This window comes from Chrysochloris asiatica, unplaced genomic scaffold (assembly GCF_000296735.1).
Source record: "Chrysochloris asiatica unplaced genomic scaffold, ChrAsi1.0 scaffold00024, whole genome shotgun sequence".
Lineage (NCBI taxonomy): Eukaryota > Metazoa > Chordata > Mammalia > Afrosoricida > Chrysochloridae > Chrysochloris > Chrysochloris asiatica.
This window is the reverse complement of record NW_006408542.1, coordinates 18,798,215-18,824,352: the sequence shown is the minus strand read 5'-3', so window position 1 is coordinate 18,824,352 and position 26,138 is coordinate 18,798,215. Positions and strand designations below refer to the sequence as shown.

General features: G+C 41.2%; 1 protein-coding gene across 1 annotated transcript in view; it reads right to left on the bottom strand.

Moving 5' to 3' along the window:
- Positions 1 to 26,138, bottom strand: part of PRKCE (protein kinase C, epsilon) — a 771,524-nt gene that overhangs the window by 124,000 nt on the left and 621,386 nt on the right. Inside the window, exon 11 of the mRNA XM_006839418.1 lies at positions 770 to 924. Within this exon, the coding sequence (XP_006839481.1) occupies positions 770 to 924 (155 nt within the window). The remainder of the gene's footprint in view (positions 1 to 769; positions 925 to 26,138) is intronic.

Below are 26,138 nucleotides of genomic sequence, written 5' to 3'. Positions count from 1 at the left end.
CTTTACTTATGCAAAAAAAAAAAAAAAAAAAAAACAAAAAAAAAACTTAGTGTCCCTGTTGCTAATTATAAATATTTACTCCTCCCAGAATTCCTGACCTCACAGAAGAGCCTACGTAAATAGTCCTGCTCCCTTACTGGAAAACTAGCGTGTGTGTGTATGTGTGTGCATATGCGTGTGTGTGCACACGTGTCTTCTTGGAAGGGGTACAGGGCAGTAAGAAGAGACTGGATAATATGCAAAGAGTCACTTCCTGCTGGGTATTGGTTACTTCCCTTCCTCCTGTCCCAGATCATAAACCCTAAGACCCCTGAACAAATCCTCCTTCCCTGATTTTATCTGCAGGAGACAACTAAACCAAACAAACTCAGGAAGTGGCAAGAAGTTGGGAAGGGGAGGAAGTTCATGGCACAGAAGGAAAAAGGAAAGAGAATGCCCTGATGTTCAAGGAAGAGGGTGGGGGAGAGCGAGAGAGATGAAGGTCGTGGCAAGTATGCTTGGCGCCACATCTTTAAAATGTCACGCTTGAGCTTTAAATCAAAACTGGCACAAACAGTGGGTCAGATCTCCTGGGACCATTCAAATATTAACATTCACAATGATAAACAAGCCCCAAAAAAGTTCTCTGTAAGCAAATTAGAACAAACAACTAATCTAAAGCTGGTTGCTAACAGAACAGTTGGGCAGGAGCCAAAAGTCAGTTTACATGTCCAGAGAATTCATTTAATGTTTCCACTTGAAATCTAGAGAGGAGGAGATAAGAGACTACCTGTAGATGACGCCATGTTGGTGGAGGAACATGAGGGCTGAGGTGACCTCGGCAGCATAGAACCGTGAGCGGGGCTCGTCGAATTTTCGGGAGCGCTGAATCTGAAACATGAGGTCCCCACCATTGACATATTCCATGACGAAAAAGAGGCGGTCCTGAAAGGAGAGGAGAAAAGGCCATTTAGCTCCTATCATCTCAGCTGCCCACACAGGCAGGAGTATTGCAAGCCCATGACAGAACTTGTACCTGGTGGAGAAAAAGGAACAAAGGTGGGTGGACCCTGGCAGCAAGCACATAAGCAAAAGAAAAAAACAAGTGAATAAAACACATAAATTAGGGCTGTTGCTGTTCGGTGCTATCCTCTAGTCAGACAGACTCCGTATAGAGTTTCCAAGAAGCGGCTGGTAAGTTTGAACCACTGATCTTGAGGTTAAGCAGTTCAGTGCTAATTCTACAGAGGTGCTATTTTGAAGTTCCATTTCCCGCTTTACGTTTTGAGGAGAAATATAGACATCAGCTTAGCCTCATGAAAGAAGCTCAAAATTGATAGAAAAGAGACCTGGGTCTCTATTTGATTTCTGTCACTAATTTGAGGTGTGATCTTGGACAAGATTCTGTCCCTATGGAGGTTCAAGTTACCTTTATACACATATGTGTGGTAGACTGAAGAGTAACTCCTCCATTCTCAACCAGAAGATTGTTGTTAAGTGTCTTTGGGTTAGTTCTGCCTCATAGCGACCCTATATAGTTTCTGAGCAGTGGGTGGTGGGTTAGAACGGCCAGCCTTGTGGCTCAAGCTGACCTTGCGGTCCAGTGCATTATCCTGCAGTGCCAAACGATATATACATCCTAATCTCTGGAATCTGAGAATACTACCTTATATGGCAAAAAAAAAAAAAAAAAGACTTTATAGAAAAAATGAAACATTTTGAGATAAGATTATGCAAGACTATCAGGGTGGTCCTTAAATATAACAAGTATCCATACAAGAGGCAGGCAGAGGGAGATGTGACCACACATAGACGAGATGGTCATGTGACCACAGACACAAAGCTGGAGTGATGGGTCCACAAGCCAATGAATGTTAGCACTACCAGAAACTGGAAGAGACAAAGAACAGATTTTTCCCTAGGAACTCTGGAGTCCTGGTAGTGCTTTGGGGTTAGACTTTCATATAGCACTGATCACCAGATCACTTATTTGATACAGCCTCATCCTAGCACTAGATGACAAGGTAGGTGGTTCAAACTTACCAGCAGCTCCTCAGAAACCCTATATAGGGTTGCTATGAGCTAGAACTGACTCAGCGGCACTTAAAAACAACAATGACATTCTAGCTGAGGAGTCCTGGTGTGATGCTGTCAGATGAGCATTGGGCTACAAACACAAGGTTGGTGGTTCAAATCCACCAGTTGTTCCTTAGAAACCCTATACAGAGGTTACTATGAGTATGAACCAACTCGATGGCACTCACCAACAAGAGTACTAGCTGAATAAGAGCACTGATGGGTCAGTGGTAGACTTTTTGCCTCTCATATGGGAGACCTGAGTTCAATTCCTGGCCAGTATATCAGGCTGTCAGTGAAGACTGCAGATTTCATTGATTTCTGGTAGCATAGAGGTTACGAATCAGGCTGCGAACCTCAAGGTCAGCAGTTCGAAACTACCAGCTGTTCCGTAGAAGAAAGATGAAGCTCTCTGTTCTTGTAAAGATTTACAGCCTCAGAAACCCCGTACAGGGTCGCTATGAGTCGGAACCGACTCCACAGCACATAACAACAACAACAAAACAGGTTGCAGGGCAGCTTCCAGGAAAGAACAGACTAGGAAAAAAGGCCTGGTGATCTACTTCTAAAATAAAATCAGTGAAGACCCTAAGGCTCACAGTAGTCCAATCTGATTATGGGGATGGCGTAGGGCTGGCAGCGTTTTGTTCTGTAGTATATAAGGTTGCCATGACTTAACAGCAATTAACAACAACAACATTCTAGCTGAACTAGGCAATGCCACTTCATTCCACAATATCCCACCGGGGATGTGGGTTTTGGCAGAAATGGATGGTTTTCTTGTCTGTGTTTTAAAGAACCTAAATCTCTAAAGAAGAAACACCTCCATTCCCTTGGCTGCTTTTTATAACACCAGAAGCACAACATAGCATTTAAAGATGAGGCTTTGTTGTGAGGAAGACTTTCCTCCCAACTCACTAATTGATTGGCTGTGTGACCTCAGGCAAATGGTTTAATCACTTTGTGCTCAGTTGTTTCATTTGTGAAAACGAGGGTGGCTATGTTGTTGTTACGTGCCGTCGAGTCGGTTCCGACCCATAGCGACCCTGTACAGGGTTTCCGAGGGTGTAAATCCTTATGGGAGTAGAAAGCCTTATCTTTCTCCCGCGGAGCGGCTGGTAGTTTCGAACCGCTGACCTTTTTAGGTTCGCAGCCCGATTCGTAACCACTACGCTACCAGAGCTCCTTGAGGGTGGCTATAGGACTTGGTTTATAGGCTCCTTTATGAGGATGAAATGATACACTAATGTGCTGGTGTGGCTCCTAATTGGTGCTCAGTAAAGATTATGTATTAATAGGGTTAGTAACAGTGTCATGTCTGCTATCATTCTCATTGTCAAGTCTTGTTTCTCTTGCCCTCTCAGCAGCATTCTTCTCTGACCACCTCCTCCTTATTCACACACTTGTTTCCAGGTGGTCTCCCTCTTCTGGTTATCCCTCTACATTCCTGGCAATTTTCTCAGCTTTCTCCTGTAGTCTTTTCCTTTCCTCAGCTAGGAATTGCAGGGACCCTACAAGACTGGGTTCTAGACCTTCCTGTTTCCTTACTCTAAGCTGGCTGAGTGATCTCATCCACACCCAATGTCTAATACACCTTTATAGAGGTGACTCACAAACATCTCCCTCCATTCAGACGTCTTCTCTAAGTTCCAGCCCCAGGTACCCAACTGTGCTTCTAACATCTCTTCCTAGATGCCTCAAAGGCACTCGAACCCAACATGTTCAAAACGGAATTCATAATCTTTCCCCAACACATTGGACCTCATCCAGGGTTGTCTGTCTCAGGGGAGAGCTTTACCATTCAGCCAATTTCACATGTCAGTGACCTGGAAGCCATTCTAAATTCCTCCCTTGCTCATCCCTTACATCCGTCACTAAGCCCTGCTGCTATTACCTAGTCTACCTTTGTACTTATTACTTTTTTTCCTATTTAATTTGTCTACTTCTCTCCATCTCTGCTATCATCATGACTACCTCTCTGGCCCAAACCACTCTCATTCATGTCTTGTCTTCTTGTTATGGTTAACTTTTGCTGAGTCAGTTCCAACTTCCAGCACCCCCTGATAAGGTTTCCGAAGCTGTAAATCTTTGCAGGATCAGAAAGCCTTATCTTCCTCCCTTAGAGCAGCTGGTGGACTCAAATCGTCGACCTTGTGGTTCTTTGTACACTGCTTATTGCACTGTACAAAGTTTGCAAATGCCTTCTTAGCAGGCATCCCCACATTTACTCAGCACCCATCAAGGATAATCACACTTTAGGCAGAGTGCTCTAATTGAAATGTAAATTTGGTTGTAACCCATGGCCTTGTTCCTCTCATTCCACTGCTTAATTCTTTTAAAAGGTTCTTGTTACTCTTGGACTAAATAGCAAATTCCTTTATATACTGCAAGTCCTATATGATCTGGCCCTAGTGAGCTTTCCTGAGTCATGTACTTTCCGCTGTCCTTTGTTCCCTCCTGCCACACAGCCTTGGCTCATGTTGGAATACTTTTCCTCACCCTTCGCTTAGTTAATCCATCCTCATCTTTCAGATTTCAATGTAAAGACAGCTAGGAAATAAGAACTAGTGATATGCTTCTGAAAAATGAGCCAATGACACCCCATGGATCACAGAGGTCTGGTCTGCGACTGATCATCTGCAATGGATGGTGCAGGACCAGGTAGTATTTCATTCCTTATAGGGTCGCCATGAGTCGAGGGCCAATTTGATGACACCTAACAAAAACCATGACATCTTTTCTTCAAGGAAGCTGACCTTGGCCTCGTACAAGGTCAAATTCCCTGTAATGTGTGTTCCACTCTGTAGTAGCATTCAATACAATGAAGGCTTTACTTGTGTAAGTGATTTATGTCTTTCTTCCCCAGCAGTCTAGATGCTTCCTGAGGACAGGAGCTATTGGCAATTCTGGATAGTAGTTTTTTTAAGGGAATCAGACTAACCTGAAAATCAAAGCTTCTATAATCACCTTTTAAAACAAACATTGTGTAGATTAATATAAAACAAAACAAGCCCTTTGCTGTTGAGTCGATTCTAGCTCCTGGTGATCCCATCTGTTACGTAGGAGAATACCACCACTGGCTTTTCTTAGCTCTAATCTCATTTGTCAGTATATCATACTGTGGGGGACTGTGTGTTGCTGCGATACTGAAAGCTATGTCACAGGACTTTTAAATACCACCAAGGTCACCAATGGTGGGCAGGTTTCAGATGAGAGTCCAGACTAAGACAAAAAAGGAAGAAGAGGTGGACTACTTCTGAATGTTTAGCCACTGAAAATCTTATGAATAGCAGTGGAACACTGTCAGATAGCAATATTGAAACATTATGAATAGCACCAGAATACTGTGAGGTAAAGTGCTGGAAGATGAATGCCTCACGTTGGAAGGCACTCAAAATACGACTGATAAAGAGCCACCTCCTCAAAGCCGAGTTGACTGTGAGGGTGCAAATGGAGTAAATCCTGTGGGACCGTCATTTGCTGATGGGGCACAACTCATAATGAAGAGTATCAGCTGTAAACATCCATTCATAATCAGAACATGGAATGTACAAAGTATGAATCTAGGAAAATTGGAAGTTATAAAAAATGAAATGGAACACGTAAAGATCTACATCTTAGGTATTAGTGTGCTGAAATTGACTAGTATTGGTCATTTAGAATTAGACAATCATATGGTTTACTATGCCAGGAACGACAAATTGAACAGGAATGACATTACATTGATTGTTAAAAGGACATTTCAAGATCTATCATGCAGAACAATGTTGTCTATTAATGGACACTATCCATATGCCTTCAAGAAAGACCAGTTAATATCATTATTATTCAAATTCACACATCAACCACTAAAGCCAATGATAATGAAACTGAAAAATTCTACCAACTTCTGCAGCCTGAAATTGATCAAACATGTAATCAAAATGTATTGATAGTTGCTGATGATTGGACTGTGAGAACTAGAAACAAAGATCAGTAGTTGGGACATATGGCAATGGTGATAGAAATGATGCTGGAGATCTCATGATAAATTTTGCAAGACCAATGATTTTATTCATTGAAATTGTCCTTTTTAAACAACAGAAAAGGCAGTTATACACATGGACCTCAGTAGATGGAATCCAACTGACAACATTTATGGGAAGAGATGGTGGAAAATCTCCATATCATCAGCCAAAACAAGGCCAGGGGCAAACTGTGGAACAAACTGTGGAAATTGCTCATATGCAAGTTCAGACTGAAGCTGAAGAAAATTAAAACAAATCTTTAAGAGCCAAAATATGATCTTGAACATATCCCATCTGAATTTAGAGACTATCTCAAGAACAAATTTGATAAATTGGACACTAATGATAGAAGACCAGTAGAGCTGTCGGATGACATCAAGAATATCATTCAAGAAGGAAGCAAAAGCCTACTAAAAAGACTGGAAAGAAAGAAAAGAACAAAATTAATGTCAGAAAAGACTCGAAACTTGCTCCCCAGTGTACACATGCTAAAATGAATAGAAGAAATGAGGATGTAAAAGAGCTGAACAGAAAATTTTGAAGGGCAAAGTCAAGTATTATAAAGAAACTTGCAAAGATCTGGAGTTAGATAACCAAAAGGCAAAAACATACTTAGCATATCTCAACTGGAAAAAAAAATTCAAGCCTTGACTTATAACATTGAAAGATTCTATGGGCAAAATAGTGAATGATGCAGAAAATATAAAAAGTAGATGGCAGGTATACATAGAGTCACTGTACCAAAAATAATTGGTCATTTTTCAACTATTTCAAGAGGCAACATATAACCAAGAACCAATTGTACTAGGGGTAAACTCCAAGCTACACTGAAGGCATTCTTGAAAACCAAGGCTTCGGGAACTGACAGAATACAAATTGAAATCTTCGAAGAAACTGACGCAGCACTGGAGGCGCTCACTTATCTGTGCCAAGAAATTCGGAAGCTAGCTACCTGGCCATCTGACTGGAAGAGATACAAATTTGTGCCCATTCCAAAGAGACATGACCCAATGGAATGTGGAAATCATCGAATAATACCATTAATATCACATGCAAGTAAAAGTTTTCTGAAGATAATTCAAAAACTGCTGCAAGAGTATCCATCAACAGTGAACTGCCAGAAATCCAAGCTGGACTCAAAAGAGCACGTGGAATGAGGGATATCATTGCTAATGTTAGATGGATCTTGGCTGAAAGCAGAGAATACCAGAAAGATATTTATTTGAGTTTTATTGACTAGGCAGAGGCTTTAGATGGTGAGGATCATGACAAGCATGCAATGGATAACAATGCAAAGAATGGGTATCCAGAACATTTAATTGTGTCCGTGAGGAATTTGTATGTAGACCAAGAGACAATCGTTAAAACAGAGCAGGGAGATACTGAATGGTGTGCACCAGGATTGTATTCTTTCGGCATGCTTACTCAATCTGTATGCTGAGCAAATAATCTGAGACGTTAGATTATATGAAGAAGAACATGGCATCAGGATTGGAGAAAGTCTCATTAACAATCTGTGATATACAGATGATACAACCTTGCTTGCTGAAAATAAAGATGACTCAAAATAGTTACTGAAGAAGACCAAAGATCACCGCCTTCATATGGATTGTACCTCCATGTAAAGAAAACATAAGTTCTTACAACTGGATAAATAAATGGTTGGTTAGTTGGTTGGTTATGTGCCGTGGAGTCGGTTCTGACTCATAGCGACCCTGTGCAGGGTTTCCAAGGCTGTAAATCTTTACGGGAGCAGAAAGTCTCATCTTTCTCCCGCAGAACAGCTGGTAGTTTCAAACTACTGACCTTGCGGTTCGCAGCCCGATTCGTAGCCACTACGCTACCAGAGCTCCTTGGATAAATAAATGATATGATAAATGGATTGAAGTTGTCAAAGAACTTCATTTTACTTGGATCCTCCATCAACACTCATGGAAGCAGTAGCCAAGAAATCAAATGATGCATTGCATTAGGCAAATCTGTTTCACAAGACCTCTTTAATGTGTTCAAGAGCAAAGACATCAGTTTGAGGTTAAGGTGCGTCTGACCCAAGCCATGATATTAATAACCTCATATGCATGTGATGCATGTGAAAGTTGGACAATGAATAAATAAGACAGTATAAGAATTGATATATTTGAGCTACAGAATTGGAAAAGAATATTGAAGTACCATGAATTGTCAGAAGAACAAACAGATCTATATTAGAAGAAGTACAGCAAGAATGCTCCTTAGAAGCCAGGATGATGAGACTCTATCTCTCATACCTCGGACATGTTATTGGTCCCTGGAGAGAAGGACAATGGTGGCAGCAGCAATGGGCTCAAACACAACAACATTTGTGAGGAAGACGCAGAACTGAGTAATGTTTCGCTCTGATATGCATACGGTCGCTGTGAGTCAGAACTGACTCTACGGCATCTAGTAACAACAATTTTTATAGAAGCAGTTCACCAGGATTTTCTTTCATGGTGCCACTGGGTGGGTTCAAATCATCAACCTTCAGGTTAGTATTCAAGCATGAATGATTTGCTTCACTCAGTAAAAGAAAACTCGGTCAAAGAAAAATTGCACATGTGCCCCAACATACGCATCTGTAAATCCTTACTACCTGGGGAGCTAAAGATAAGATCCAACCTGCTACCATAGGTCTGTGGCCTGCAGATGATGCCTGCTCTGGTTATCTCAGCCCACAACTGGTCTGTCTGTATTCAATCACCCCATATTGGGTTACAACCTGGAAGAGCAGATGTTGTCTCTTCCCAGGAAGATCTATCAGCACTTTGAGGAACATTCCCAATCAACACTGTCGAGAACCCCACACTTAATGAGGCCTTCTTTAAAAATGTACCCATACAACACTAACTCCAGGTGAGGGCACGAGAGAAGGGATTTTGTCAGTTTAGTTCCTTATTATCCTGAAAAATTAGAACTGAGCCTGATGCACAGCCTGTCCCAGTTGCTGTTGAGTCTGTTCCCACATAGCAGCCTCATGCATGTAAGGGCAGAACTGTGCTCCATAGCCATTTCAATGGGAGTTGTTGGAAGTAGAACATCAGGCATCTGGGTGGACTCGAATCTCCACACTTACAGTTAGCAGCCGGTGTGCTGTGTGTACCTGGCACATATTGGACTCCTAATAGAGCTTTGTTGAATGCATGAATCCTTAACATCCTCCATAGACAAGGCTCCACTTGACAAACATTCTATTGTCGCCTCATTTTAAGTTATTGTAGCTTTAGTCCATTTTGGACTTTAGGTTCAACCTGCTTTCTATTCAGTATTCAAAGTGCATGGCCCTGAAGCACTGTCAATCCTTCTTATACGGAGTTAAAGCAAGATAAGTGTTTTGTTTTGTTTTGTTTTACTTCCCCTCCCTCTATTCAGTAAGCTTGGATGGTTTCTGGCCTCCACATCTAACACCTTTGAGAAGCATGTTTTGATGCAGAGTGAGAACCTCAAGTCATTCTGGGAACTGCTTAATTACATAAACTGAAATCAAAAGAAAGCTGGCAAACCCAGCAGCTACTCATTAATCCCCTCTTGGCATGGGTAGAAAACAAAGCAAAACAAAAAACCAACTTCCTGGTAAAGTAAGCAAATATGTTTTCTGAGGTAATCAAAGATTTTAAAAGCCTTATTCCATCTCCTCCTCCCTTAATCTCACCTGAATGTCTAAAAAGTTACGGGTCTTGTGATAGCAAGTGAAATAATAAAATTAGGAAAGAGAGATTATGTGTCATGGCCATTTAGGCTAAGAATAGTCACTAACAATGACCTTCAAGCCGGAAGGGCCACACTGTGTGTTTAAAATTCCCGTTGCACTCTGTTTCTCAGAACACTAACCTTTCCTGCCTTTGAAGGGAACACTCGCCCCGCCCTGTTCATCTTGCAAGGTGTGATGGATAGCCAGAGGCTTCCTCCCAGCAGCACTGCATGTCCTTCCACTTGGGTTTGTTTGGACACACATTCTCCACCATTTGTTAGCTGTTTATGTGTGCAAAGATTCTATCACTTTTGAATAAAATTCACATAAGTGTCCAACAAAACATTGGACATGGACCAGTCCACCTTTGATGTGCTGACGTAGTGTGATCCCTTGTGTGCCACTGAAGGGAATCAAAGGTCCTCATTTCCTGTTCTGTAACATCTCCTTTCCTGCATAGCTGAATATTCAACTTAACAATGTAACCCATCTGCCTTGGGTATATGGGAACAAGGACTATGATATAAGCCATAACCTTGGTTTCTAAGTCCTTGAAACTGGATGCAGGAAATCATACAGAGCAACACAAATTACTATATCACTATTGGTTAAACTCTTCCTCGTCAAGTCAGATTGTGAACCCTATGCATCTGGATCACACATCTTTTTTTAATCCCTCTAGAGAATAACATGGAGTCCCTTGGTGGAGTAAATATTTAGCTGGTAACTGGAAGGGCAACCATTTCAGGATTTGAGGCTCTTCAGAATGGCCTCGTGATCTACATCCGACAAACCAGCCATTGAAAACCCAATAGGGAACAGTTCTACTCTGACACACATGGGGTCACTCTGAGTCAGTTGCAACTGGTTAGAGAAGAACCAGAAAGGTCTTACCACTTTTAGAGATAATGATAAGAAACAATAATAGGAAAACCTATTCTATGGTTCCAATAAGCACAGGACTGATAACCAAAAGGTTGGCAGTTCAAGCCCACTATTTGCCCTCTGGAACTCCTATACAGGGCCAATATGAGTTGGAACTGACTCGATGGCACACAGCAACAACAACAATGTTGATCCCCAATCCTTATAGGGCAGTTCTACTGTGTCCTATGGGGTCGCTGTGAGTCAGAATGACTTGCTGGCAATGAGTATGACTAGTACTGATGGAAGTGGCCACCACGAGAGAAATTTGAGGAAGAAAAATCTGAATTTGGGCAAAGACTGCACAAGGTCATTACACTTAAGTGATGTCTCCTACCACATGACGTGGGAGGAGAAGGATATCTGGCAAGTTAGGAAGGAGTGCAGCCCTGAAGGACAGAGGGAAGCAGAAATGAACATGACATGGGGAGAGAAGGGCAGGAGGGAGCCAGTGAGAAAGCTCTCTGTCTTCAGCAGGGCATGAAGCCTGGATATAAATAGGAGTATGCAGGTAAGGAGGAGACAGGTTGGGGAAACATGGTTCTCAAAACATAAAGTGGGCAGTAAAGAAATCTGGGACTCATTTGAGTTGTAAAATGGCAGAAGTAATGCTGATTTTAAGGACAACTATTCTGGAGTCCTGGAGTTCTGGTGTGGCTCTGTGGGCTAATGCATCAGACTGCAAAGTCATTTGAACTGCAAGGTTGGTGGTTCAAGCTCACCAGCTGCTCTTTGGAAACCCTATACAGGGTTGCTATGGGTCGGAACCAACTCAATGGCACTTAACAACAACAACAACAACATTCTGGAAGATTTGTTCAGGATGTACTGGAAGTAGGCAGCCTGAAGTTATTCCATCTTTTCCTTATTCCCACCATCCTAAATGTTCGGTCATCTTTGAAAAACAAGCAACCCTCCCGCCTCTCCATTACATTCCCTAGGAAGATCCAACCACTCTAGGGAACTTAACTGAATCAATTTTATTTCCTTATTTCTCAAGGTTAAGCCACAAAGAAAGCACAGACATCATTACAGTAAACTAAAAACAGTAAATAATGAACGGGATTTTCCAGCTCTTAAACAGCCATGCCATGTGTGGACTATCAGCAGAGCCTGGTTTAATTGGCATTTACAGATGAGCAGATCCTTTGAGAAAAAAATCTCAGGCATACACCTGGCATCCTAAATGTTGGAAAGTGTGGTTCACGGGAAACTTTTCTACCTTTATTTTATGCCTCTCTTGATTTACAAGACTGTTTTCAGAGCCCTTCTTTTTCCACTGCAAACTGTTTGCCATATTACAAGCATCCCAAGGGCACAGAGCTTGTATGAACCACCTCGTTAACTCCACGGTTCATGTTGTTGTGTGCCGTCAAGCTGATTCCAACTCATGTAGGACAAAGTAGAATTGCCCCAGAGAGGTTTCTAAGTTGTAATCTTTATGAGATCACCACCAGTCTTTTCTCCTAGGAGGCTGGTAGGTTTGAACTACTGACCTTTCAGTTTGTAGTCGAGAACTTACCATTGAGCCACCAGAGCTCCTTCCACAGTTCATACGGGCAGAATTTGTTGATATAAGTATGTTTTCAGAAGACTGTAGGAAATGGGTACAGACCTTACAATGTTTGGGGATAAACACTAAAGACATGCACCCTTTAATGAAGCAAGAGGTTTTAAGCTGTGATCATCTCAGGGACCATTAATTGGACTTTTGGGTTATGAGGAACTTGAAAGGCTCCCTCAATCATGCCTTTCTAAAAGTCACCATTTAGATGAAATCATTTGAAAGGGTGGTGCCCATTTGCAGATGACTGGGCCTTAGCTTGAAGAGCACTATTGCCCCAAGGGCCCAAGTTTGCCAATGAAAGTGAAAAGATAGGCAGAGTCTGTGGGGGCTTCTGCTGATCACCCTTTTTCTCTGAGATGGGATTGTTACTCAGGCCAACTATGTGTTGTTGGAAAGCAGGTATGGATAATAAAGAGAAAGGATCTTTTTCCATACTGGAGACTTCCCTGTCAATTAAAAAAGATTAAAAAAGTCCATTTGAATCAGCTTTTTCTATGCATCAATTAGCTTTTTGTTTTTTTAAACTTTAGTCATACTGTTTTCACTGTGTTCCACAGGGTTTTCAGTGGCTGATTTTTTCGAAGCAGAACACTAGGTCTTCCTTCTGAGATGCCTCTGAGTGGACTTGAACTGCCAACACTGCAGTTAGCAGCTCAGTACATTAATCATTTGCCCAGCCCAGGAACACATATGAAATCATCATGAGTGGGAATCAATTTCAAAGCAACTGCTTATTGGGTTTTTGTTGTTGTTGTTAAGTGCCATTGAGTCGGTTCCGACCCATAGCGATCCTGTATAGGGTTTCCAAGGAGTGACTGGTGAGCTTGAACCACTGACCTTGTAGTTCAAACAGCTTTGCAGTCTGGCACATTAACCCACAGCACCACATTGGTTAGTGTTGTTTAAAAACAACAACAAAATAATCATTTTCTCACCTTCGTGGAAATCACAACTGGCTCCAAGTGACAAAACACAGATGGTACAGTCTACTCTACTTTTGGTGCAAAAGGAGATGCCTGTTTTCTTGTGGCCAAATAAAAATGTCCACACATGGAATGCTGGTTAAGAAGGTATGTTTCATTCATGTACATTTGATATTTATTTTGAACTGCTATGATGATTTAAAGGAGCTCTGGTAGCGTAGTGGTTACGAATCGGGCTGCGAACCTCAGGGTCAGCAGTTCGAAACTACCAGCTGTTCCGCAGGAGAAAGATGAGGGGTTCTGCTCCCATAAAGATTTACAGCCTCGGAAACCCTGTATAGGGTCGCTATGAGTCGGAACTGACTCCACGGCACATAACAACAACAAAATGATGATTTAATTAGATTTACACAGGATGCCCCAAGTTTAAGGTGGCCAAACACTGCATCAGACAGGCTCACAAACATGACCTGCTTCTAATTAGAGCTGTACTTAGCACAGAGAATGACTTCAAATTACTGCCAACCTGCCCCTCACACTTTCATCTGCATACAAAGGGAAAGAGTTGGGGTCCAATCAACCCCCAAAGACTTCCTGTTATAGAGTCATCAGCCTGCTATGAAAAGTAAGCTCATATCACATGATACAACAGCATGAATGGAATAGCTCCAAAATAGGCTATGTTTTGGCCATAAGAGTGATTTTTGTGAATGCCAGCAGTTTCTAAAGTTATGCAGAAATGGCTTACCATTAGCTTCCTCTTTGGAAATGAGAGAATGAAAAGTGCTGGGCTGGGGACAGTGAAAAGTATAGTGGGGTTGTAGTTCATGCCTTTACTCCATTGCTTTACTGTCAAATGGCTAGGGACATCCATAAGTGTCTCCTCGCTGTCTCCTGACTTCCCCAATGGCTGTTTTCCATGTCAAAGACCAATCCCAGAAAACTGCCTTTGATTATTTTCCTCTGTCCTTGGACTCCAGAAAGTAGCAAGGTTTAGGAACGTTACCCACATTAGTATCCTAGCCACTGTGCACCTGTTGCATGCTCAGCACTGTGGCATGATTGTGGTCTTCCCTCAAGATGACCAGGTGATGACAGAGGGTGGTGTCTTTTAACATAAAGAAAAGCTAGTTGTTCATTAGGGACCAGTGGAAGCAATGTCAGGCTGTTTGAAGCTCAAGTTAAGAACATATAGAATATTAATTGTAAATGTGTTTAAGCATGGGAATAGTAGTTGACTCATCACTTCACAATCAAGACGAGGGTGATACATCCAGAATCTTCTGAGGTGGGAAATTTCCACTTGAAAGGACAAGCAGACCATTCTGGAGCAGCTACAAGAACAGAAGATGCTTCTTGAAAGAAAGACTGATAGGAAAAATACAAAACAATATAGGCAGTCCGACTGATTACTAAAAGAACAAACAAGTTGTTCAACCAGGAGACATCAAGGTAAGTGGTCTGGTCCCCTCGGGGCAAACCCCCTTCCAAGACTAAGACTCAATGGGAATACATGTTCTGATTGGTGACCATGTTTATCACTGATGAGGGGAAGTGAGGAAAAAACAGCAATGAAGCTGCGAGCTAAGCCCTACAAAGTTCAATAGACTCCTGTGAACCCAGGTAGAGACCTGGTTGGCCAACAGTGTGGCAAGACCTGGGGACTCTTGGGCCCAGAGTCAGTGACATAGCCATAGAGGACTAGAGTGGAGAGTGAAGCATCCAGCTGAAAAGAAGAGAGGGCATATGCATAAGAACACCCACACTTGCAGATAATACCCACTTGACCTGGCTTCAATGACTGGATGATCAGACAGAGCTCAACTAGAAGAGGAAAAAAGAGTAATCTGATATAATCTGATGAACCTGACCTACACCTATGGATGCAGTGGCTGAAAAGAGGGAACAAATCTTTACAGCGAGGATCATTCCCACCCTCTGCATACACAGAGTAGGCAGGGATGGGCAATTTGGACATTGGCTTCCCAAAATGGGGGGAGGGGGGCTACAAAGACAAGAATTGGCTGGCTTACGAGCTTTCAAGAGGGAGCCTAGATCCAGAAGGCATGCAGGAAGGTAGCATCTCCACTGAGTAGTATCTAATCTGTCTGGGCGGGCTGATGAAAGGAGATGGGGATAGGTCACTTGTGATACAATAGTGAATAATTGTTATCAGGACAGATTGTGAGGACTGGAAATGTAAAGGGAGACATTTTGTAGTAAGGAGGGAAGTAATTGACTTTGCAGGAACGGAGGTCCCTGGGACCATCAAGAAAGAAGAGCGGTGAGCGGGACCCTACCCAGAGAAGCAGTGACTCCAGTGATGGAGGAAGAGACGATGAGGTGGAGAGATGGAGTAGCTGGGGACTTAAGACCCAGAGAGGGAGAGGGGCTGTGTGCTGATGACCGGCGGACAGGCTTGCACGGTATATACGCTTTGGTTGGTTGATGAGGCATGGAAGCGATTGTAATCATGGCAATGAAATGATATAGGATAGGATGAATGTAAAACTAATGTTCTCCCATATAAACTATCACATAATTCACAATAAAACATTTAAAAAAAAAAATAAAGAAGAAAAGGGCGATAATGAATTAGCATATGATCTAGCATTTGGGTACTCCTAAAACAAGTCACCGAAAGAATCAAAAGCAGGAACACAAACATATATCTGCGTACCAATATTCACTGCAGCATTACTCACAATCGTCAGGGTGTGGAAACGGCCTAAATATCTATCACCAGAAGAACAGCTAGACAAAATGTGGTAGAAACATAAAAGAGCATTACTGTTATTGTTATTTACAGTCAAGTGGATATTTTTTGTTAAGTGCCATAGTGTTGGTTCTGACTCATAACACAACCCTATAGAGTATTTTTGAGGAGTGACTGGTAGATTTGAACTGCCTACCTTAGTAGGTTAGTGCTTATCCAACAGTGCCACATCAGGACTCTGCCATAAAGAGAACTGAAGTCCTGATGCAGGCTAAAACATGAATAAAACATGAAAAACATCATGCTCAGAGAAATAAGTCAGTCACAAAAGGACACATATTAAATGAATCCACTTATATGGCCCCTGATGCGGCACTGTAGGATCAGCATTGCACTGGAAACCATAAGATCAGCAGTTCAAACCCACCAGTTGCTCTTCAGAAACCCTATACAGGGTCGCTATGAGTTGGAAGGGACTCAACAGCACTCAGCAACAACTTATGTGAAATATATAGGATAAACAATGCATAGAGACCAAAGTGGTTTGGTTAACAAGAACTGGGAGGAGGGGGAAAGCAAGACTGGTTGCTTAGGGGACACTGAGCTTCTGTTAAGGATGATAGAGAAAACTGGAAATACATACAGGTGACGGTCAAATAATGTGATGGTTATGATTAATGACACTAAAGTGCACATACAGAAAATGTTGAAATGGCAAATGTTTTGTTGACATACATGTTTACTACCACCACCACAAGAAAAACCAGTGTTTTTTCCGCGTTCTTATTCTCATCCCACTTCCCCAGCTGAGCAAAGAATCACATGCCAGTCTTGTCCTTTACCAGTGCTCTTCCTATGAGCTCAAGCTGTTCCTCACAACACAGTGTGCAGACAGCGCCAAACTCTGATCATTTTCATGTGCACACCTTCCTGTGTCCCCCAGCAGGAAGCAAACGAACAGAAAATCAAAACAGCGGCAATAAGATTGTCCTAACCCAGGGCTGCCAGCTGTATGTAAAATAATGTTAGGCGTGTGTGCCTCCTGGCAGTCAGAACTCATGCCTGGCCTCTACAGACACTTCATTTTCTACTGGGCACAGGAAGTGACAAGGCAACATCTGAGTTTCTGGGAATTAGAGTAGCAAACAGGATGATGATGAGCTGCTGCTATGACTTATTGCTGAAGGAGGTGCCAATGGTCAGCTTCAGCAAGTTTTAGATGAGAGTGACAATCTGAATTGAATGAATATTTGAAGGACTGAATAAATTAACACTCAAACAAATGAATAAAATGTAGGGAAACTCTCTTAAAAGAACTGCAGGAGATCCACATGGAAGGAGTTTTGACTTGAGGTACTGTGCCGGGCCAAACTAAGACCAACAGGTAGAAAATAAAACGAGGGCCTTAAAGTCAAGGATAGACTTCCAACAATCCCAGCCCTCTATGTGACACACCAGACTGCAAGGTCGGCAGTTCAAGCTCACCAGCTGCTCCTCAGAAACCTTATACAGGTTCGCTATGGGTCAGAATCGACTCAATAGCACTTAACAACAACATATAACGTTGGTCCTGCAATGTTGTTCTGTTGGGAGTCCTCTCCAACCAGAGGTGTGCCAGCCCTGACTAAATGACCAATTTGCAGAGCTGTGAACAGGAACTTTGTGTTCACTGAGAGGCTGGACCAGATAAGGGACCCCCAAACTTAGCTGTGCATCAGAATTCCCATCGGAACATTTTAAAGAGAACAGATTCCCAGGCCCCTTCAGCAGAACTTCTAATTCTGGGGTGGGTGCTAGGAATCTGCAGTTATTTTTTAGTACCCCAAGTAGCTCAGTTGCTGATCAGTTGAGGTTTGAAAGCCACAAGACTGAAAAACTGCTGAGGTGCCTTGTACCATCCAGATTTGGTGATTCCTTAGCATTTTGTTCTGCATCTTTCCTACTAATTTCCAGTATTTGGAAATTCAACTCGAGTGTAAATTATTGGGTTAGTGGTTTCTAGCCTCTTCTCACCCTACACACTGACAAAAAAACAAAGTGCATCCCCATCTAAACCAGTGCTCTCCACAACCAGGTTTATCTCCTGGAATTACTAGGGCCTCTCTCCTATGTCTGGTCGTATGCATTACAATGCTAACACCATGCTGAGTTCATCCAAGCCATTCCAGTAATGCAATAATAAAGTACTTATCTGTGTAGCCAGTACTATGCCATATTGTGCTTTTACAATGGTAGGGCCAAATGAAACCACGTCATGGGCCTGAAGTATCCACCTATGGCCCGATACCTGTGATTTTCACTACACAATTTTATTTCTTGTCTTTCCCTTTCTATCACTTGCATTTAGTTGGCTTTTAGGGACACATTGTTGGAGACACGTGGTAGGCTGTTGTTGTTGTTAAGTGCAGTCGAGTCGTTTCCGACCCACAGCGACCCTGTACAGGGTTTCCGAGGCTGTAAATCTTTACGGGAGGAGAACGCCTCATCTTTCTCCTGCGGAACAGCTGGTAGTTTCGAACTGCTGGCCTTAAGATTTGCAGCCTGATTCGTAACCACTACGCTACCAGAGGCTACTCCAAGTCAAATAAGCTACTTCACGATGATGAGAAGTATGACTGATGCCTCCACTGTGCTAAATTCCTTTTCGTGCTCTGACTCCTTGAATAAAGCTGAAATCAAAAAGCACTAATCTGGCGGAAGCTGGGAATTTGGAAATAACTATACTAACGTACATAGAAGGAGCTTTGGTAGCGTAGTGGTTACGAATTGGGCTGCGAACCTCAAGGTCAACAGTTCGAAACTACCAGCTGTTTTGTGGGAGGAAGATGAGACTTTCTGCTCCCGTAAAGATTTGCAGCCTTGGAAACACTGTACAGGTGGCTATGAGTCGGAACCGACTCCACGGCACACAACAACAACATACACATAGAACTTAATCCTTGAATTCTGAAGACTTTATCACATTGTTTTAAATCTGAAGTGGCAGGGCTGGTGTTGGAAGGATATGCTGAAGAAGAGTTCCATAACACTTCACAAATACATTCATTTGATGACAGAGTGTGAAAGGTTTATTATTATTATTATTAATTATTAAAGTCTTTGAGCTCCATCTTTCCACTCAGTATTCCTCTGAACTCTGAGCAGAGGGTTAAGATAAGCACAGGGTATTCTGCAAGGAATTGTTTAAACACTGTTGTGTCATTTTAAGAAGGTGCTAGATTCCAGCGTGTGATTTAAAAACAAACAACCATATATAAGTATAGACTCCAAACAACATTGTCAGTCCACATTAAGCAAGCATAGGAGCATGTAGAAGCAGAACAAAACCAGCCTGTGTTTAATCTGTTCACAAATCTATTGTTCTTAGCTACCTGGAAAGGTGGCAATGTGGGCAGAGCAAATTAAAGTTTCAGGACAGGGTCAGAGCTCTGGAACAGACCCAGGACCAACGTTCACATACTAACTGGTCTAATTGCAGAAAGCCATGTAAACAAAGGTTTTAATGGCTTTGAAAAACAAAAAAAGAAAAGAAAAGAAAAGAAAGAAAGACTTGAGAGGTCAGGAACCTAAACTGACATTGTTTCTGACTTGATTGCAGTCAATCCTTGTTTTATAATTTTCTGATAGCTGTCCCTGTCTCATCCTCACCTGAATGGTTTGTTGTTGTTAAGTGCTGTCCAATTGATTCCAACCCATAGTACAGGGTTTTTGAGGCTATAAACCTTTATGGGAGCAGAAAGTTTCATCTTTCTCCCGCAGAACTGCTGGTAGTTTCAAACTGCTGACCTTGGTACTAGCAGCCATATTCATAATCTAAAACACCCTCTGGACATGGATGGCCTAGGTTTGAATTCTAGCTCAGCTATATACTTAGCTGTAAAACTGACGTATTGTTTCTCCACCTGGACGTCAAAATTCAATAGTAGCTACACTTCATGGGACAGTGTGAAAATTAAAAATAGATTATCCTGATGGAGGTGCCTGGTCCATAATAAATTCTCCCCCCCAAATTAATTTTAACTCTTTCTTCATGAACATTTACTTGGTAGCTGCATATGACTCTGTGGTAAGTCAGGCTATTACTTTGCATCTATTGGGCACACTCAAGGAGGTCATACTCTACTTATATGTATTGGAAACCAATGAAATATGTATTAACACTATAAGATAACATTTCATTTTTCAAGGATTTGTGACAAAGAAATAATGAAGAAAGTCTTCATAGAAAAGCTGATCTTGTGTGTGTGTTTGGTGGGGAGTGGGCATCAATGTGGCTTTGTGCATTCTAGGTGCAGGAAAACCATGAAGACATACAGACAGGGGAACAAACACACCAGTAATTAGTTAAGGAACAGTCAGAAGACCCAACTATTTGAAGAGAACCATCTCCATCTTGCCTTTTCCCCTCTTCTAGTTGTTAAGTGCTGTTGAGTCAGTTCTGACTCATGGCAACAATACATCAGGGTTTCCAAGGAGCAACTGGTGGATTTGAACCACCGACCTTGTGGTTCAAACTGACCTTAAAGTCCAGTGCTTATCCTACAGGATCACACCAGGATACTAAAGCAAAATGAGGACACAATTAACAAGCAATGATTAATATGAGGTACCATATATTGGGAGTCCTGGTATGGCACTGTGGGCTAATGTGTCCAACTGCAAAGCCATTTGAACTGCGAGGTCTGTGGTTCAAGCTCACCAGCTGCTCCTCGGAAACCCTATACAGGGTCGCTATGGGTTGGAACAGATGTGATGGCACTTCACAACAACCACCACCATATATTGAGTATGTACTCTATGCCAAGTATTAATTACTTTGATATTGATGTGAGAATGTCCGAAGCAGGTGCCAATAGGAAGTAAAATAGTTTCGGAGGGACAAGTTGACTTTTCAACCTAAACTCTAGGTAATATAGTGGTATGTCTTTTATACAGTGGTCTGCTTTCTCATAAATGCTATCATCTGGGCCACCACTATAAACTCATATGAGAGAAAAGATTCTCTGAGTGAGGAGGGAAACAGTGTAGACGAGACCCATAGGATAGATCATACCAGAAACAAACACGACTCCATTGGCCAAGTACCACTTTGCGGTAATGCAGGGAAAATTAAGGCCAGAATTTAATCTTAGGGAAGCCCCATTCTTCCTAGCTTATTGGGGTAGCAAGGTGACAATTAAGAGTAGAGATGACTATCAGAATTGATGCCCATATTGCCAGTCTGGGGCCACTGAAAACAAAAAGTGCAGTTTTAACTTTTTGTAGCCCTGAAGGCAATTCTTATGATTATAACACAGCTACTAAGAAAAACTAAAAATAATATTCAACATTTTCTGTTCATCGAGACTTAAACATATGTTTATTATTACAATTATAATGCTACTGGTATTAATGATTATGCAATGGTATTATTTGGAAAATGCTTACAATCAAAATGGTTTACTAGTTTACAAGAATCTCGGTCAACTTTCTAATGTGGAAATCTGAGTTTCCTGATAAACGAACCAATTCAAAACACTTGTTGCTGTTTGTTAGGTGCCATCAAGTTCATTCTGACTCATAGCGATCCTATGCACAACAGAATGAAAAAACACTGCCCGGTCCTGTACCATCCTCAAAATTGTTATGCTTCAGCCCACTGCTGCTGCCACTGGGTCAAACCATCTTGTTAGAGGGTCTTCCTTTTTTTTTTGCTGACCTTCCACTTTACCAAGTATGATGTCTTTCTCCAGGGACTAGTCCCTCCCGATAATATGTCCAACATACAAGAGATAAAGTCTTGCCATCTGGCTTCTAAGGAGCATTCAGGTTACAATTCTTCAATACAGATTTGTTTGTTCTTTTGGCAGTCCAAGGTACTTTCAATATTCCTCTCCAACATCATAGCTCAAATGCATCAATTCATCTATGGTCTTCCTTATTTATTGCCCAACTTTCATATGCATACAAAGTTACTGAAAAAAACATGTCTTGCATCAACTGGACCTTAGTCCTCAAACCGACATCTTTGCTTTTATAAACACTTCAAAGAAGTCTTGTGCAGCAGATTTGCCTAATGCAATACATCATTTGATTTCTTGACTGATGCTTCCATGATTGCTGATTATGGAGCCAAGCAAAATGAAGTCTTTGACAACTTCAATCTTTTCTCAATTTATTTACTGTTTTGTTTTTATTTTTATTGTTCCAGTTATGAATATATTTGTTTCATTTACACTGAAGTGCAACCCAGTAGTCTTTGATCTTTAGCAGTAAGAATTTGAAGTTCTCTTCACTTTCAGCAAACAAGGTTGTATTAACACCTTCATATTGCAGGTTGTTAATGAGTCTTCTTCCAGTCCTGATGTCATGCTTTTATTCATATAATGCAGATTTTAGGATTATTTGCTCAGTATACAGACTGAATAAGTATGGTAAAAGAACGCAATCCTGGTGCACAACTTCCTGATTTAAAAACATTCAGTATACCCTTTCTGTTTGAAAGATTGTCTCTTGGTCTATGCGCAAGTTTGTCGTAAGCACAATGAGGTGTTCTGGAATACCCATTCTTCTCAATGTTATCCATAGCTTGTCATGATCCACACAGTCAAAATCCTTTGCATAGTCAATAAAGCACAAGTAAACATCTTTCTGATATTTTCTGCTTTCAGCCAAGATCCATCTAACATCAGCAATGATATCGCTAGTTCCACATCCTAGTCTGAATCTGGTTTGGGTTTCTGGAAGTTCCCTATTGATGTACTACTGCAGTTGTTTTTGTATTATTGTCAGAAAATTTTTACTTGCACATGATACTAATGATACTGTTCTATGATTTCCACATTCCTTTGGGTCCTGTCTCTTTAGAATGGGAACATATATAGATCTCTTCCAATTAGTTGTGCAGGTTAACTGTCTTTCAAAATTCTTGGCATAGATGAGTGAGCACCTCCAGTGCTACATTAGTTTGTTCAAAGATTTCAATTTGTATTCTGTCGATTTTGGGGTCTTGTTTTTCACCAAAGCCTTCAGTTTAGCTTAGACTTCTTCCTTCAATACAATTGGTTCTTGATCATATGCTACCTCTTGAAATGGTTGGACATTCAGCATTTCTTTTTGGTACAATGACTCTGTATTCCTTCCATCTTCTTTTGATGATTTCTGTATCATTCATTATTTTGGCCATGGAAACCTTCAATATTTCAAGTTGGGGCTTGATTTTTTTCTTCAACTCTTTCTGCTTGAGAAATGCTTCTGGTTTTCTAACTCCAGGTCTTTGCACATTTTATTATAATACTTGACTCTGTCTTCTCAAACTACCCTTTGAAATTTTCTGCTCAGCAGTTTGACTTCCTCATTTCTTCCATTTGCTTTAGCATCTCTATGCAAGAGAGCAAGTTTCTGAATCTTTTCTGACATCCATTTTGTTTTTTTTCTGTTTTTCTTGTCTTCTTAATGACCTTTTGCTTTCATCTAGTATGATGTTTGTGATGTCATCCCACAGCTCTTCTGGCCTCAGTCATTAGTGTCTAATGCATTTTGAGGTTGTCCCTAAATTCAGATGGGATATGCTCAAGGTCATTATTTTAACTCTTATGGATTGTTTTAATTTTCTTCAGTTACAGCTTGAATTTGCATGTGAGCAACTGATGTTCTGTTCCACAGTCAGCAACTGCCTTCTTTCGGCTGATGATATTCCACTTTTCCACCATCTTTTCATACAGATGTAATCAATGTGATTCCTGTATATTCCATACGGTGAGGTCCATGTGTATAATATAGCCTTTTGTGTTGTTTTTGCAACAAAATAATTATTTGCAATAAATATTTATTTGCAATAAATAAGTCATTGGTCTTACAAAATTCTATCATGTCATCTCCAGCATCATTCCCATCACTAAGGCCATATTTTCCAACTACAGACCCTTCCTCTTTGTTTCCAAACTTCACATCCCATTCAACAGTAATTATTAATACATCTTGATTGAATGTTTGATCAATATCAGACTGAGAACGTTGGTAGAATTATTCTGTTACATCATCACCGACTTTTGTGGTTGGTGTATAAGTTTGAATAATTTTATGCACAGACCACTAAATAATTGTTACTAACTGGTTTTCCCTGTAGGCATATAAGTATTATCCTATCACAGACAACATTGTACTTCAAGATAGATGTTGTTGTCAAGTGCCACTGAGTTGACTCCGACCCATAGCGACCCTGTATAGGGTTTCCAAGCAGTAGCTGGCAAGCTTGAACCGCCAACCTTGCAGTTCAAACAGCTTTGCAGTCTGGCGCATTAACCCACAGAGCCACATCAGAACTCCAAGATAGATAAGTACATGGAAATGTTCTTTTTGATGATGAATGCTAATCCATTCCTTTTCAATTTGTTGTTCTTGACATAGTTCCTGGCAAATACCAGTCCATTTCATCTCACTAATGCCTAGGTTATCGATGCTTATGCATTCCATTTCATTTTTGACAAATTTCAGTTTTCCTGGGTTCATACTTCATATATTCTGTGTTCCAATTATTAATGGATTAACTACAGTGGCTTGTCCTCATTTTGACTTGTGCGCCATCAAGACATAAAGTACCATCAAGACATAAAGTACCACAAGCTTTACTTCATTTGCGTCATCACGGTCAGCTCTACTTTAAGGAGGCAGCTCTTCCACAGTGTTATTTTCAGTGACTTCCAACCTGAGGGACTCATCTTCTGGCACTATGGTGGTGGTGGTGGCTGTATGCTACCGATTCAGTTTCAATTCATTGTGATGCTGTGTAGGGCTTCTGAGGCTGTAAATATTTATAGGAGCAGAAAGCCTCATTGTTTTCCTGTGGATTGACTGGTAAGTTCAAACTGTGGACCTTGAGGTTAGCAGCCCAGCTTGAAATCCACTACTGGTGCTATGCATAATAATTTTTTTTATCTGTTGGCACCATAGTTGACAATGTTCTGCTCCTGTCCCTAAGGTTTTTAGTGACTACACATTCAAAAGTAGCCTACTTCTCCTTCCTAGTCTGTCTTGGTCTGGAAGCTTCACTGAAACCTGTCCAACTTGGGTGACCCTGCTGGCATTTAAAATACTGGTGGCATAGTTTTCAGCATCACAGCAACATGCAAGCAAACCTTATTGTTGTTAAATGACTTTGTGTTGGTTCTGACTCAGGGACCCACCATAGAGTTTCTGAGGCTTTAAGTCTTCGAGGGAGCAGAAAGCTTCACCTTTCTCCTACAACAGCTTAATGTTGTTGTTGAGTTGGTTCTGACCCATAGTGACTCTGTATGGCATTTCTAAGGAGTAGCTGGTGAGCTAGAATCACTGACTTTGCAGTTCAGCACCTTATATGTATTGCTAATTCACAGAAGGCTATTTAACTTGGTATTATTCTCTATCCTATTTCCACAACTGGACTTTCTCAGTCCTTGTGAACAGGAATCATGTCTTGAATTCCTTAATAATCAATAATAATTAAGACTTAATAAGACTTATAAATCAATATAGTTAAGATAATTTTTGTTCTGTTCAGTTACGATTTTTCTGAATTTTCAAGGTAGAGGGAGTACTATAGACTCTCCAGTGAAACACTGTCTTATGGTCTCACTTTCCAGCCAAGCCCTCATTGTGAGTTCTATACTAGACTCAACAGATTAGGCATTGATCCTAAATTAAATGGTTGATTTCAGCAGCAACTTACCCAAATAGACTGCTTGTCTTTATCGTGAATACAGAACAGTTAAAGTTTGCACTCATTCATAAGCCTCCTTTTAAGAATTCCCAAGGAAAACTGGCCCACCAATGAGTTAAAAGTACAGGCGAACCACCCGAATCTGAGTAATGCCATAGTCAGTGAGCTAATCAGTCAGCCAATGAGCAAACACTGCTTTCAACCACAGTGTTATGTAAAAAATGTGCATTCTCTTGCAATACTGACCTACAAACAATCCAATGCCAGGAAACTCAAGAAATGCCAGGAAAACTGGTGTATTTTCAGATTCACATGACTTTTATTGTATCCCTACCTTGCGTCAGATTCTTGGCTTGCCAAGTTAGGAGGAGAGCTCAGTAATTATTAATTTGAATTTATGAAGTGAATGTGCTTCATGAGGATGGATAATCCCCCAAATGTGAGCTTCCTTTAGGCTCTGCTTTAGAGTAACTTGAAATTTTCTGCATTAATTTCACGAATATCAATCAGTCTTTAACAGGTATTTTTAGAGCACTGTCTGGATGCCAGATTTTGTGCATCTAA